The following is a 14,038-nucleotide window of genomic DNA, read 5'->3' as shown; positions in this document are numbered from 1 at the left end:
ACAGAGGGTTTTTAAGTCATTATCAAGCTGGAAGGAATTATTTTGCTTATCAGTCTAACATGGGCCTTTCTATTGAAGGCTTCTTTTCAAGTCACTTTTTTCTGTACTTTGGTCCCATATCACTGGGCAAGATGCAATCACATCACTGGATTTCTGTCTGTCCCTCAAGGAAGTGAACTTAAAGAACTGTTCATCAGATGCAGAGAGTGTTTTGTGTCTTCCTCTGCATTTTCTGTCTTGATCTTGCAATTTTTCAAGCTGCTTTACAACCTCTCTTCTAGTCATCTCACAAGACGTAATATTGTTAATGTTTATATGTATTAATTCTAATGTTATAGTGTTTTTACAAGTGAACAATTACACAAAACAATAGTGCACACAATTTGATCTGCTTGCCAGCCCCATAACACACTGCGGTCTCAGTATGACTGCCATAGAGAAACGTGGACCCGGGTTCAGGCCATGGTACAGGCAGAGACACAGTTGTTGTCAGGTAAATCTTGCGTATGGGAGAGTAATACAGGCTTTACTAAACCAGTCACTGCAATTTAGGGCCAAACTATACACGAGGGTAAGCAAAGACCACCAGAGAATGTAAGGGAGTTTGAAGGCTGTAATCTCTTCATTCTCTTCATTCAAGAGTTTGTGAGACTCAGGGAGAAATGATGTTTAAATAATGACGTTTTTATGGTGCAGCTATAGTGCAGGCGATTCAGCTGCAATGCAAATAGGAATGTATCTTTATTTCCCATATTTTTGTTAAAAAATTCTATTTTAGAAGAAATAAAATAAACAAAAAAAATATAGATGGGCTGGGTCCAAGCATTTTTAATATAAGGAAAGAGAAAAAAAAACATCAAAAACCAAGCTAGGGTAAAGACAAAAACCATTATCATTTTTGTGAATTGGTAAGCCAGCTGTTACAGTACACAGCATTGTACATTTTCGACATTTAGCAGAGGATCTTATCCAGAGAAACTTACAGGAGCAATTTTGGGTAAGTGCCTTGTAATCACAAATCACAAGATTTTTCATTTTGTCACTTAGTAGATTTCTGGTAGCTCGCCAAATGTTCTAAACACTAGGCTTTCTGGCATTCCTAGAGTGCTGCTCACTCTTTTAACATGAAGGTTTGCAAGCTATGTTTTGGTTTACGTGATGAGGCTTATTTCCTTCTTTGTGATCTGATCAGTTTCTTTTTCCAGATAGTTCTCTCTATAAGATCCTTTTTGGAGACACCTTGAATAATGTGCCTTTGCACTGCCAGGGTCACTGAGATGGGAAGTCCCTCTTTTCCAGGTCAAATGGACCTGTCTGTAATATTGGGGGGTCATGACCCACTGTTTCCCCAAATCTAGACTCCTGTAGGTTTTTTCAAAAAAATTATAACTTAGATTTGTCCTCCATTTATATTACTTGATGGTGTCATTCCTCCTTGCACCAGGCTCTAGTTTGCACTGAGTGCAGGTGCACGGGCGTTATGGGCCAAGTAAACCAGATTGCAACTGTAACTAAATTGTGTATGCAATATGTGAGTGGATCACATTGGAAACAAACAGTCATCTGTCTTGGACGCTATCTCCAGATATTCTAAAACTCAACCCACCCAATGTGTTTGCTAAAACCTTGCAGCAGCCTTTTCCTCATATAGCTATTGTCCTTTGTAGTACATACAGCTTTTAAAACACCTGTATTAAAACCCATGCTTTGTCTGAGTCGGATTTTGGCCGAAACTGTGGGTTAAAAGCGGTCAGTGACTAGACTTCTCTCTCGCTGGTGCTCAGCCCTTGTTTTGACTAGCTAGTTTGTACTCTCCCAGGAGGAGTAAGTGTTGCACCACACCCCAGTCCAGAGTGGAAACTGGCTCCACTCACAGAAGGCCTGGAAAAAGGAGAGAAAGAAGCTCCTTAAATTTTTTGTGTCTATGTGTCAGTATATAGTTTGCGTGACTGTGTTCCTGTCCTTGTGTGCTCATCTGAACTCTTGTTGTTTTTCCCAGTCCATCTGTCTGGCTGCACACTGTGCTCTCCTAACTGGTGCCACACTTAGCGTTCTGTTTCCACCCCTGCCCCTTTGGTCTGACACTGACCCTAATCAAATCAGGAATAGGAACTTCCCCACTGTTGAGTGGTGACCTTGAAAATGAGTCTATTGCTGGAAGGTGACCCTCTCTCATGTCATAAGTCTATATGGGGGAGCCAAACCTATTCCATCCTACTACAGTACCTCCTACGCTCGAACAGTAGCGGGATACAACGCAATTGTTTTCTTTTCAAATTCCAACTTTGTGTTTTGTCTGCCTGGGTCTCTTGTTTTCTAACCCCTCTCTTCATCTCACCCTCCGTCTCTGTCTCTTGCTTGCTCCCTTTTCTGTTTGTGACCCTTCCCGTCTCTTGGAAGGAAGTAGCCCCTCTGTGTTTTTTCACGGGAGAGGGGAAAAAGGGGCTAGTAAAACAAAGAGAGGTTGTCTGCAGGCAAGGCAGGCAGGAAACACAACTCTCCCAGGACTCTCCTCCAGTCGTTACTCCTTGGCTTTCCCGCCAGCCCGCTGCAGATTGGACCTGACAGCCTCTGCTGAGCCCTGGCCGACGACTGTTATTCCTCCCTCTTTCTCTCTTCTTTACCCCTCTCTCTCTCCACCCTCTCTCTTTCTTTTTCCCTTTACTCAGTTCCCTCCATCCTACCCCAGGCGCTGCCAAGAGAGACAAAGGAGAACCCTGCTCTTTGTTTAATTCTTTCAGATTCAGGCTCAAATGAGGCAACTCTGGTGTTAAGAGTTGAATGAGAAGATCAAGAGCATTCTTTTTAGGAGGCTGGTTTTATAAAGCACAAACCCCAGTGAATGAGCAAAATAAAATAATATGTGAGAATATTTTCATTGCATGTTATGAAGTGTGAGACATTAAAACACTTTCTAGTGAAGTTGTTTCCTAGAAAGCTACAGTGCAACATGATTTTTCTTATTACAGCATTGAATTGAAGGGGTTGAAATGTATACAGTACTAAATCAGACATGCAATATGATTTATTCTATATTTGATTTAGGTACCCCAATCCGTGAAAGGGCTTTATTTTCATATTATATGGTTCAGGAAATATATTTATGACCACAAGGGGGCAGTATAGGATCAGGTTTAGTGCAGACATAACCTGGATCTCAAACAGTTGTAGCGCTCACTGATGAGTCAAAGGGAGCCATATTGTGTGGTGTTGTAATGTTAGTTGTGTCAAGACGGTTATTGACTGCTGTCTGCATCCCCAGACAGAAGTATGTAATGTTCCAAATGTCGCAGTCGGTACATGTTGCGGTACAAACCACAAACACACGCAACTTGACCCAGAATAAAAACAGTGGTCACAAGAATTCAAACATTATACATATTGTAGTAGTTATAATGGCCCGATGGCAAACTAGAACATCATATTGGCTAAATGTAAGATTAGTTGGACATTATATTAAAGTATGTCTTCTTTGTCTGTCCTCTTGATGCCCTGATGGAGAAACAATACTGTATATCCTTTGTTTAATCAAGGAACGTCAAGGAATATATTATGGTGGCAATCCATGTTCCCAGACCTCATTCAATCAGTTATGTCCCTCTCAAACTGAGGCACGCTCCCCAACTTAGTTGCATCTTAAAAAAAATTATATTATCAGTTGTGACCTACTCATAACTGGGCTTGGAAATGATACATCCAAAACTTTAAAAATAGTACTAAATAAAAAATACCTGACTAGGTCCGCAGATTACGTTACTTTATTTACTGTTGTATATTTATTTTTCTAATTAAAAGTCCCGTGGCACTCCCAGTAGTAAGTACATCAGAATCATACTGTCTGTTTAAAATACCTTTAAGTTGAAACAAGGTATTTGCGTTGCTATGATACGTAGGGACCAGCACCACAATCCACGCGCGGAAGTTATCGTTTGTACGTACCACAGTCTATGGTACGTACTATACGCTGTTGATGGCTAGCGGTCTCTGGAAATTAGCCTAAGAAAAGTTGATAACGAAAGCAGGGTATTTAAAAAACTTTTGTCAGGAAAATATTTATTTGCACATGTCGCAGGTAAAGCAACTTGCTAAGCTAACGTCACAGTTTTTAAAGAGTACAATTTGCAGAGGCACTTCCAGAGCAAGCATGCAGCGAAATACAAAAACTGTCACCCGATGCTACAATTCAACAAGTCCAAGCGCAGATGCAGCCTCACTGATGAACATCTTCCAGCATTACCGCACACTTCTTCAACAGAACCGCACACTGCTTCAACAGAAATGACTCCTGACTTCACCTCACTTGTCAACGCCCATACGAGGCTCATATTGAGTGAGTAGCCCTAAAAGTAGATTTCTTGGGTCTGGGCTGCTGGAATCGCTGTCGTTCAAAGCACGTAGTACAAAAAATATACTGTATGATGTACTGTAGATGTCGGCAATTATACCAACATTTGCTTTGAGTGAAAATCTTCAGAAATGATTTCATAGACTTATGTCTGCCCTAATAACCATTATACCTATATAACTGGTATACACTATACCTTATGTAATGTTGCTTACTCTGTTGAGTTGAAAGTTACGTTTTAAGGCAAATATGTGTTGCAACATTTCTGTTGAGTAATAACCCTAAAAAGGGATTTTTTAGGCCTTTGCCTGCCATAATAACAGTTGTTAACAAAAAACAAAAACAAAAAAACATTGTTAAAGTAAATTATGAAAACGGTGTTGCATGGAAAATAAATATGCATAAATATAATATGCAAGTTGTGTGTTTTTTAGGCATGTTGGTTAAAAAAGTAATCTGGCCCACGATGCTCTCAGGCATTTTCAGTGTGGCACCCCACCCCTGCCTTAGAAGTAGACTATAGATCATAGAATTCATCACTATTATCTCACTGTGAACAACCTGTCTCCGCCCAAACCATGACCTGACCATCTCCATCTTCAGAAGTTGCGCATTCAAAGCTATTCATGCCTGACCAGTCATGATATATTTCTTCATTGTGTTTCACTCTTGAAGCATTTTGAGTTTCTTATGAAAGCAGTTAAAATTATAATTGTAATTCTTAGATACATATGACAATTCCAAATCTTTTACAGCTCTTGTTATTCAACAACTTTGATGTAGACTCAATACTGTTTTTGGATCATTGCCTTGCTGGATGACCAAGCTGCACTTCAGCTCACAGATGGATGGCCTGACATTCTCCTATAGAACTATTTGATACAAAGCAGAATTCCTGTTTTCTCCCATGACGGCTAGTTGTCCAGGTCTTAGTGCAGCAAATCATCCCCAAGCCAGGATGGAACATGTGGAAACTTCTCTGGACTTCTTTAATCGTGCCATTATATCATTATACTAAGCATTTAACAAGTTACACTAGATCCTGTAAAATTTCTGGATATTACATATTTTGTATCACTGTAACCTCAGAACATTTTTAATCTTGACTCAGCACTGTCCAGGTTTGGTATTGTTTGTCATGCGACGCCTACTTTGCTTAGTGACACCTTGGGGTGGGTCTGCCACCTGCAAGCTTCTCCTCTATGCACGTAGGCGCTGGCAAGTATTTCCTGTTTAAGTGAGGCTGAGTGAAATGTGCTACTAAGGACAAATGTTGGCTAGGTATTTCTATGATAAGTTAAGGCAATAAGCAAAGATTGGAAAATGGGCAGAATAAATAAATTGTGGTTGAAGGTTTTGGTACAGTATATTTTGATAGTTGGTTGCTGTGTTTTAACAGAGCTATCACAGATGTCAAAGGTTTGTATGTTTATTTCACTCTCATATAAATTTTCTGTTAAACTAAGAATATCTTTTTCATTTATTAATCATTTATTAGCTGTATATATTGCTGATCGTTATGGAGTGGCAGAGTCTCGAATTTTGGTTATTATTATTGAATATGTAATCAAAATTTGCAGTCTACAAACTCAACATGATTAAGAGACAATACATTTAACCTAATGGGTGGCAAACATTTATATTGAAAGCCATGTTCTGATAGGCTGCCACCTCTACAATATATCATTATTAAAAGGGTAACATTTCAACCACTCACATCTCAAAACGTTGTTTTTTCAAAGATGTGAACAGGAATATTTTTCTGTGTGTCATTTTAGAACCCAATAAAAATTTCTTCCAGGCCCTTAACTTCGAAGGGTGTGACTGAAACAACCTAGTTTAGTTTGGATCCTGGGGAGAAAAATAGTGGAAAACCACAACAGTACATTGTTTTTCTCTTTTCTACATTGCAGACCCCTCATATGATGCAGTGCGACGGACAGGATGGTCAAACAACATGCACAGTGGCAAAGGTAAGCATATTCTTCATGTTATGATCTCACAGAATGACTAGCACAAGCACACAAATAATTACAATTTGGTCCTCCCTGTCTTTTTCATTAAGTCATAAAGAGATGTGTCAGAGCCCACTCTCAGCCCAAGCACGCAAGGCAGACCACCAATGATTCAATCCACAGTCGTCAACCCTGTAATCTGTGAACTATAAGCACTTACCCTAGCCACCAGCTACTGCCCTGTTGTTTTTGGAACGGGCTGACATGCCATTAAGATGTGTACCGTGGTTTATCCATGCCCACCAACTGCCTTTTCCCCTCCCATTTCTTTCCCTTCCTGAACTCTCCATCTTCAGCCTCACCGGTGGTCACACAGAACGTGTCCAAGTCTGCTGAACAGCCCAGACCTCAGCCAGGTAATGTATCTTACCCTGCACATTCTTTCCGTGTGTGCACTCCGCCTAAAGACTGTCACATTGGGTTAAACCAATAACTACTTTACTGTTACTGTAATTATATTTTACATAGAAGTAAAACTATTATAACCTTTTTAAATATAGAAGTTACTTATTTCCTTTATTTATATATATATATATATATATATTGTTTTACTAAACAATATTTCAATTCATTAAAAAGGTAGCATGAATGAATGTACAGTAGGAACTTACTAACATTGCTAATATGTCTAAATAATGCTTTGAATTCTGAAAGTTATTAATATTTAAGCAATAAATCACTGTAATTTCCTAACTTTTGGTTGTCAGAAACATTGGGCCTTTTACATGCGCCATAACTGTTTAATTGAACAGATGTGAAATTAACTTCATAAAGGGATTTCACAACACTTTGTAAACTCTAATATTCAGATTGAAGACCAAATATAATGCACTGTTTATCATCAAACACTGTTTAAGTACAAACATCCTCTAAACACCAACTTATGTAAACTAGTGTGGTTTTATTACACAATACACAATATTTAGAATTTTTCTGTTGTTACAGAACAATGTTAAACTCAATGAGGCAGAGGCAGGCAGACCTGTGTTCAGTCTCAGGGACAGTTTATTTATTGAAAGGAGTGACGTAATACCAGGGATGGACTTGGACAAAAATATATCCAACACCAGCCTGCATCAGTTTCAAAAGTTAATATAATTCCCTAGTCACTACTATTCAAAAACCCTAGATGCCTGTGGCAGACGAGATTGAATTAGCAGAACATATGGCCTACAAATGAAAAGAACGATTGAAATACATACACAGTGCTCAAATTCATTTATGACATATATAACAAAAATGTACGCTTTCATTCAATGTTTTATTATAATACATGATGGCTTGTTTTTAAAATAAAATAAAAACTCTACAAATGTCTAGCTAGCAGATGGCTATTCCCTATTGTGTTGCAATGTTGACGTGTTATGTTAAATTGCAAGTAGCCTACTCTGTATGTTCCTCCAAATCCCCTCTCCTCTAATTACCTTAAGCCTACTACTGTCTAACTGGCAGTACTAGCTAGTAGGCTAGTCCTGACAATTGTGTGTCTGAAATTTGTTGACTGCCTAAGTTTTAATAAATGACCTGAAAAGGTAGGAATGACCACTCTAAGGTATCTTCCAGAGCACAGCATTCTATTGGGTAGGCTGGTATTGAGGAGTGAGCTGAGGGAAAGGGGGATTTGCATAAGAGGGACTTGTACATAAGTGACTCTAGTCTTACATGTTCAGCAAGTTTACTAGTGTACAGATGACAATGATGGATGTCTTATTGAGGACTGGGAACAAAGCATTAGTGATAAAATATATTACATTTGAGGTAAATATTAAAGACAAAGCTGTAAACTGCATCGCCAAGTCCAGGACGGTCAGGATTGTAACTTTACAATACATTTTTTTAATTCTGGAATTAATTTTAGACTGGATGTGGCTGATGTGGGTCTGGAAAGAGTGTGTATAGTTGAACCAAATATCAAGATTTTTGTAGGCATAAACATATTCTTGCACCGAGCTATTTAAGTTGGTTATGTTTATGGGGCAAGCAGGTAGATATTAGAGCTAGTTTTTGGACACCACTGAACTTAATTGTCCTATCATAATGTGTCCATTCACAATGTTCTCAGTATACAACACTGTGGTCCAAACAGAACAGCTGTCACACTCCCTCTGAAGCTGTCTCGTCTCCTTGTTCAGGCAGGCTTCGGCGTTCGTCATCTTGCTGCTACCGTCTCTCTACTCATCATTCCATTAGTCTTGTCTTTTTATCACACACATCTGGTTCATATCACCTCATTAGTATCTGTGTATATATTCCCTTTGCTTCCCCATGTCTTTGTGTGTTATTGTTGATTGTAGTTTTGTCACTGGTCCGGTTTCAGATCCCATCATAGTACTGAGACTGCACTCGTGAAGGTAACAAATGACCTTCTAATGACCTCGGACAAAGGTTCCACATCCGTCCTGTTGCTTCTTGAACTTAGTGCTGCTTTTGACACTATTGATCACTCCCTTCTCTTAGAGAGACTGGAAACCCATATTGGGCTACGTGGACATGTTCTAGCCTGGTTAAAATCTTATTTATCTGAAAGATGTCAGTTTGTTAGTGTGGATGGCATATCCTCTGACAAGTCAAAGGTATGCTTTGGTGTTCCTCAAGGCTTGGTTCTGGGCCCATTATTGTTCTCACTATATATGCTCCCTCTGGGCGATGTAATCCGAAATCACAATGTAAACTTTCACTGTTACGCTGATGACACACAGTTATATATTTCAATGAAGCATGGAGAAGCCCCTAAATGAGCTACTTTGGAAGCATGCGTTTCAGATATTAGGAAGTGGATGACAGAGAATTTCTTGCTCTTAAACTCAAGGAAAACTGAAATGCTCGTTTTAGGACCCAAAAAACAAATAGCGTTGTTAGCAGATCTCACTGTGAACCTTGACGGCTGCATGGTCTTTTACCAAAAAACTGTAAAAAACCTAGGCGTTACCCTTGACCCTGACCTCTCCTTTGAAGAACATATAAAATATGTCTCAAGAGTTGCTTATTTTCATCTTCGAAACATTGCAAAAATTAGGTCCTGGTCCACACCTGCGGAGTACCTGTTTTGGGGGGCTCGTTGCTGTCCCTGTCCTTGTCCACCTGGTCATACTTTTGACCTAGTCTAGAATCAAATAGACTCTGGATTTAGCCCAGAGAAATGTATTTATTATTCTAATTGGACTCATAATATCTCACCCGGCAGAGCCAGAAGAGGACTGGTCACCCCTCTGAGCCTGGGTCCTCTCTAGGTTTCTTCCTAAAATTCGGCCTTCTTAGGGAGTTTTTCCTAGCCACTGAAATCCAACACTACTGTTGTTTGCTCCTTGGGGTTTAAGGCCGTGTGTCTCTGTAAAGCACTTTGTGACAACTGCTGTTGTATAAAGGGCTTTATAAATACATTTGATTGATTGATTGACTGGCTCTCTGAGCTTTTTTTGAATACTGTGTGTTTGTTTCGCTTTACACAAGAGTGGACTGTATTGGTTTACATGTTGCCGTGGTCTACTGTTTCAGCCTAATAAACCATTACCTTTGGTTCACATGATCCTGCGCCTGGCTCCGTCATCTATACACGCCACAACAGCTCAACCTAACTGAAAGTCCCTCCCCCATTTAGCATTTCTAGGTTCCGTGAATGTATGATAAACAAATAATAAGTATAAAAAGTCTTAATGCGTTAAAAACGTACTGATGCAGTGTCACACAGGTCGGTAAGTTGGGCTCAGCTCAACAACCGGAGGAGCTTGCTGTGTAATGAGTTGAGAAAGGGTGAATGTAACAGAGTTAAGGACATACCATAGTCTCACTCCACAGCTAGGGTTGGGGATACAACCAAATGAGAAAATGTCTCTGTTCTTATGCACTTCAAGACTACATGCTGTTGGGTGACACTCAAAGCTGCTAGCTGACGTGCTAGTCAATAGTGTAGAGCCACAAACATGAGAGCCACAAAATGTCAGCTTGCAATGAATGCATATAAAATGACAATTTATGTAGGACTGAGCATGGGATTTTGGAAAATGTTTTGATCGCACATAATTTCAGATTTCAAGTGTCATTCGTTAAGGATGTTTGAAAAGGTACTTCAGAGTTAAAATACAAAAGAAAGTTCTCTGAAAAGCTACTCAAAAAACAGTTACAAACATCCAGTTCCCTCTCACAGATCCGTATCAGATCCTGGGGCCCACCAGCAGTCGACTGGCCAACCCAGGTAAGTACAGTGAGAATAATCTGTTCAACTGTGTTCATCTTGAGGTGAACGTTTGGATTGTTTTAAGCTTCAAACAGTGTCAATCCAGAAGGATCCACATAGCTTTTGCGGTTGGAGGAGTTTGTCAAGCGGGGGCGATGAGCAGGTCGTTTGTTGGCATTCTGTACAGGCAGCACAGTTCATTCTCCTTATAAGGGGTCTCACCGGCGCCTTGCCAATACTGCCGTCTGGCCTCTCTGAGGCCGTTGCCTTGGTCTTGTGTGAGCCGTTCATTGTTATATTCCCACTGCATTATATTCAGCAAAGCTTTGGAGGAATCCTCAGGCTGATTAATGACTTAATTCGGATAATGCCAACATCCATTGCAATGTTCCTCATGGTGTATTATGTTCAAATCAAACACAATAACAGGTAGCTTAAACTTGCATTCGCTGTCAGTTGAGCTTCCGCTGTTTAGAGAAAAATATAGCAAATAAATGCATTGCTTAATTATAGCCCTGGTGGATTGTTTTGTAAAACCTTTTCAGTATGATACAATTTTGCTTTGAAAATTGTACTGTACTGAAATCAGCTGTACATTTATAGTTATTGGTGTTTGATCAATGGACAGGATTGACGAGGTGTTGATTTGACCCGTGTGTGTCTGTGTGTCCTGGTCAGGTTCTGGACAGATACAGCTTTGGCAGTTCCTGTTGGAGCTCCTATCGGACAGTGCCAATGCCGGCTGCATCACCTGGGAGGGCACCAACGGAGAGTTCAAGATGACCGATCCAGACGAGGTGGCACGGCGCTGGGGCGAGAGGAAAAGCAAGCCCAACATGAACTATGACAAACTTAGCCGCGCCCTGCGCTACTATTACGACAAGAACATCATGACCAAGGTGCACGGCAAGCGCTACGCGTACAAGTTTGACTTTCATGGCATCGCCCAGGCGCTGCAGCCACATCCCACTGAGTCCTCCATGTACAAGTACCCCTCAGACCTGGCATATGTGCCCTCCTACCACGCCCACCAGCAGAAGGTCAACTTCGTGACCCCACACCCCTCCTCCATGCCGGTCACTTCTTCTAACTTCTTTGGACCCACTGCGCCGTACTGGAGCTCCCCTACAGGAGGCATTTACCCCAATCCCAGTGTACCCCGCCACCCAAACTCCCACGTACCCTCCCACCTGGGCAGTTATTACTAAAGCCTACAATATCATGACGTCTTCCCACGATCTGCCCTCCTCTCCGCAGAACCAAACCCACCAGCGCTGACCTGCACTTACAATGAGACCAAAACAAGTAAGACAGAGAGAATGGGGGGACTCTCCTCTACCCAAAGTCTGCTCTCAACTGGCAAAATGAAGGATTTTCTAAGAGTAAAAAGTGTGACGCTATGATCCAAAAAGGAGTACTAATTATTAAGAGGACAAATGAGTTTCCATGTGTTTTACATGTGTATTATTTTTATGCCTTTCTGTCCTCTGAAAGCTGCACCATAGGCCACTTCAGAATGCCCCCACAATCTGGACACGCTTACCCACACAGACACAAAGTTATTGAGAAACCATAGAGGCCTAATATCTCTGACATGGACCCATTCACTATGGGTCTCAATCTCCATTCCCTTCATACAGTAAAGCTTCTGCTTTGTTTTTTGTTGGAGTACTGTCTGGGGTCTCAGATTCACATCTTTTCTGTCTGATATATTTTTTTTAATCATTCTGTCTATTATTTATGTGTGGGGAGCGTCAACTGGAACTTTGGGGGGAAGGGCTCCAGAGACTAGGACTTCTCAGCACTGAATTAAAATGAAATTTTGGCAACTGGAATATGCCATTAATTCACACTTAACTTATCCTCCAAACTGGAAGTAGGTGAGATGGAAACCAGAGTTGGAAGTGAAGCGCTGTAGCTATGTTTTCAGGGGGCCTCTCACCAGTTGGTTTTTGTTATATGCTGTTTGTGTATTTCAGCTGTTGGTTTATTCAATTCCGATATGTTTTTTTCCAGACCAAGTCAGTATTAATGTGAATGCCCTATGTTCTATGGAACACATCCTCCATTTGACAATCACATTTGTTTCCAGAAAAACTAACTATATCTCTTTTATCCCTGCCAGTCAAGTGTTTTAGACATGGAGTGACTTACCATAGCACTAAGTCATGTCATATCAGTCCTCATTGTCTATGTCCATTTATATAGCACTGCCATTTCCAAAAGTGCCTTTTCAGATGTTTAAAAATTGTTGTATGAAAGAAGCAAGTGTATTTAAACAGCTGAAACTGTACTTTAGCCTCAGTACTTTTGAAAATAAATGGTTTACAAGATCTAATTAATCCGGTAAACTAATAAAAGGATGAAAACAGAGAAATCCTCAGATTCGCGAATGCTGTGCGTTCGTCAGACCTATTTTCTATTATTTTGTAAACATCGGTCAACTAGGCATTTATGCAACTTACTGTATAAATTATGCAGAGTTATTTTCATATGTGACACAGTATTAAAAAGTCAAGAGAATTAATACGAGTTGACCTCGGTCAAAAATGCAAACATTTTCTAAGTCCGTTACTGATATGTAGTATGTTCAAACTTTTTAAACGTTTTATATCTGTACATTTGGGCAATACAATGTTTTTATTATAATTTTTTTTTATGTGTTATGTCCTCAGTGCCTTGCAGTGAACACAAAACCACAAATGCCTGCTTGAATCATAATAGTAATCCTATACCTATAGTAAATCTGTTATTCAGTATATATCATGATTATGGTTACTTTGAATTCTAAAAAAGGCCAAAAACACTTTCCATGCCTTATATCATTAAGCCAACCCAACAGAAATTGGCAGCTTTAGTCTGTGCCTTCAAACGGGCCAGGTGTATAATGCAAATGAGAGCAGACACCCCCATCATTTACATTAGGAATATCTTGAAGCTCCATTGCTTTAGATTAGTTTGAAATAAAGGGAATATGTTAAATGTAGCATGACGTTAATAATCTTAATTGTACCCTTTACGTCCAAATCTCAAAAATGTTCAATGAATGGGGAACTGTGCTACTTCATATATGCAATGTATTTTGGATATTAAATATATAAATATTATTGAATTTTGCAATTAACCATTGTATTTTTATTGTAATTCCTGCAATTTATTAAAGGGATAGTTCAGGATTTTGGTAATAAGGGCATTTATCTACTTAACCAAAATCAAAAGAACTGTGTATGTCTCTGGGGACAGTTTGAAGGAAGTTGTCGAAAGTATGCGTAATGACTCACTAGTGATTAAAGGCATGTAAGCATATTCTTGTAAAAAAAAGTAACTTTCTTCATACTGGACAGATACATAGAAAGGTATCCACTAGCGCATGTGTCACTGGGGCAGTAGATAAAAGTCCTCATTTCAAAAATGCTCTGATATCCTTTTATGTAAAACCTTTTTAAAAGGGCTATTGTATAGGAAGAAATGTGACAAAATAAATGTTTTTATTTCTGAACATAC

General features: G+C 39.7%; 1 protein-coding gene across 5 annotated transcripts in view; it reads left to right on the top strand.

Moving 5' to 3' along the window:
- The window catches only part of fli1 (Fli-1 proto-oncogene, ETS transcription factor), a 39,935-nt gene extending 25,897 nt beyond the window's left edge, over positions 1-14,038 (top strand). For all 5 annotated transcript variants that reach the window (XM_010893301.3, XM_010893300.3, XM_010893302.3 and 2 more), the window contains 4 exons: positions 6,259-6,318; positions 6,657-6,716; positions 10,505-10,552; positions 11,213-14,038. In XM_010893301.3, the coding sequence (XP_010891603.1) occupies positions 6,259-6,318; positions 6,657-6,716; positions 10,505-10,552; positions 11,213-11,742 (698 nt within the window). In that variant the 3' untranslated portion in view covers positions 11,743-14,038. The remainder of the gene's footprint in view (positions 1-6,258; positions 6,319-6,656; positions 6,717-10,504; positions 10,553-11,212) is intronic.

The sequence above is a fragment of the Esox lucius genome, chromosome 1 (genome assembly GCF_011004845.1).
Source record: "Esox lucius isolate fEsoLuc1 chromosome 1, fEsoLuc1.pri, whole genome shotgun sequence".
NCBI lineage: Eukaryota > Metazoa > Chordata > Actinopteri > Esociformes > Esocidae > Esox > Esox lucius.
This window is presented reverse-complemented; position numbering and strand designations above follow the sequence as displayed.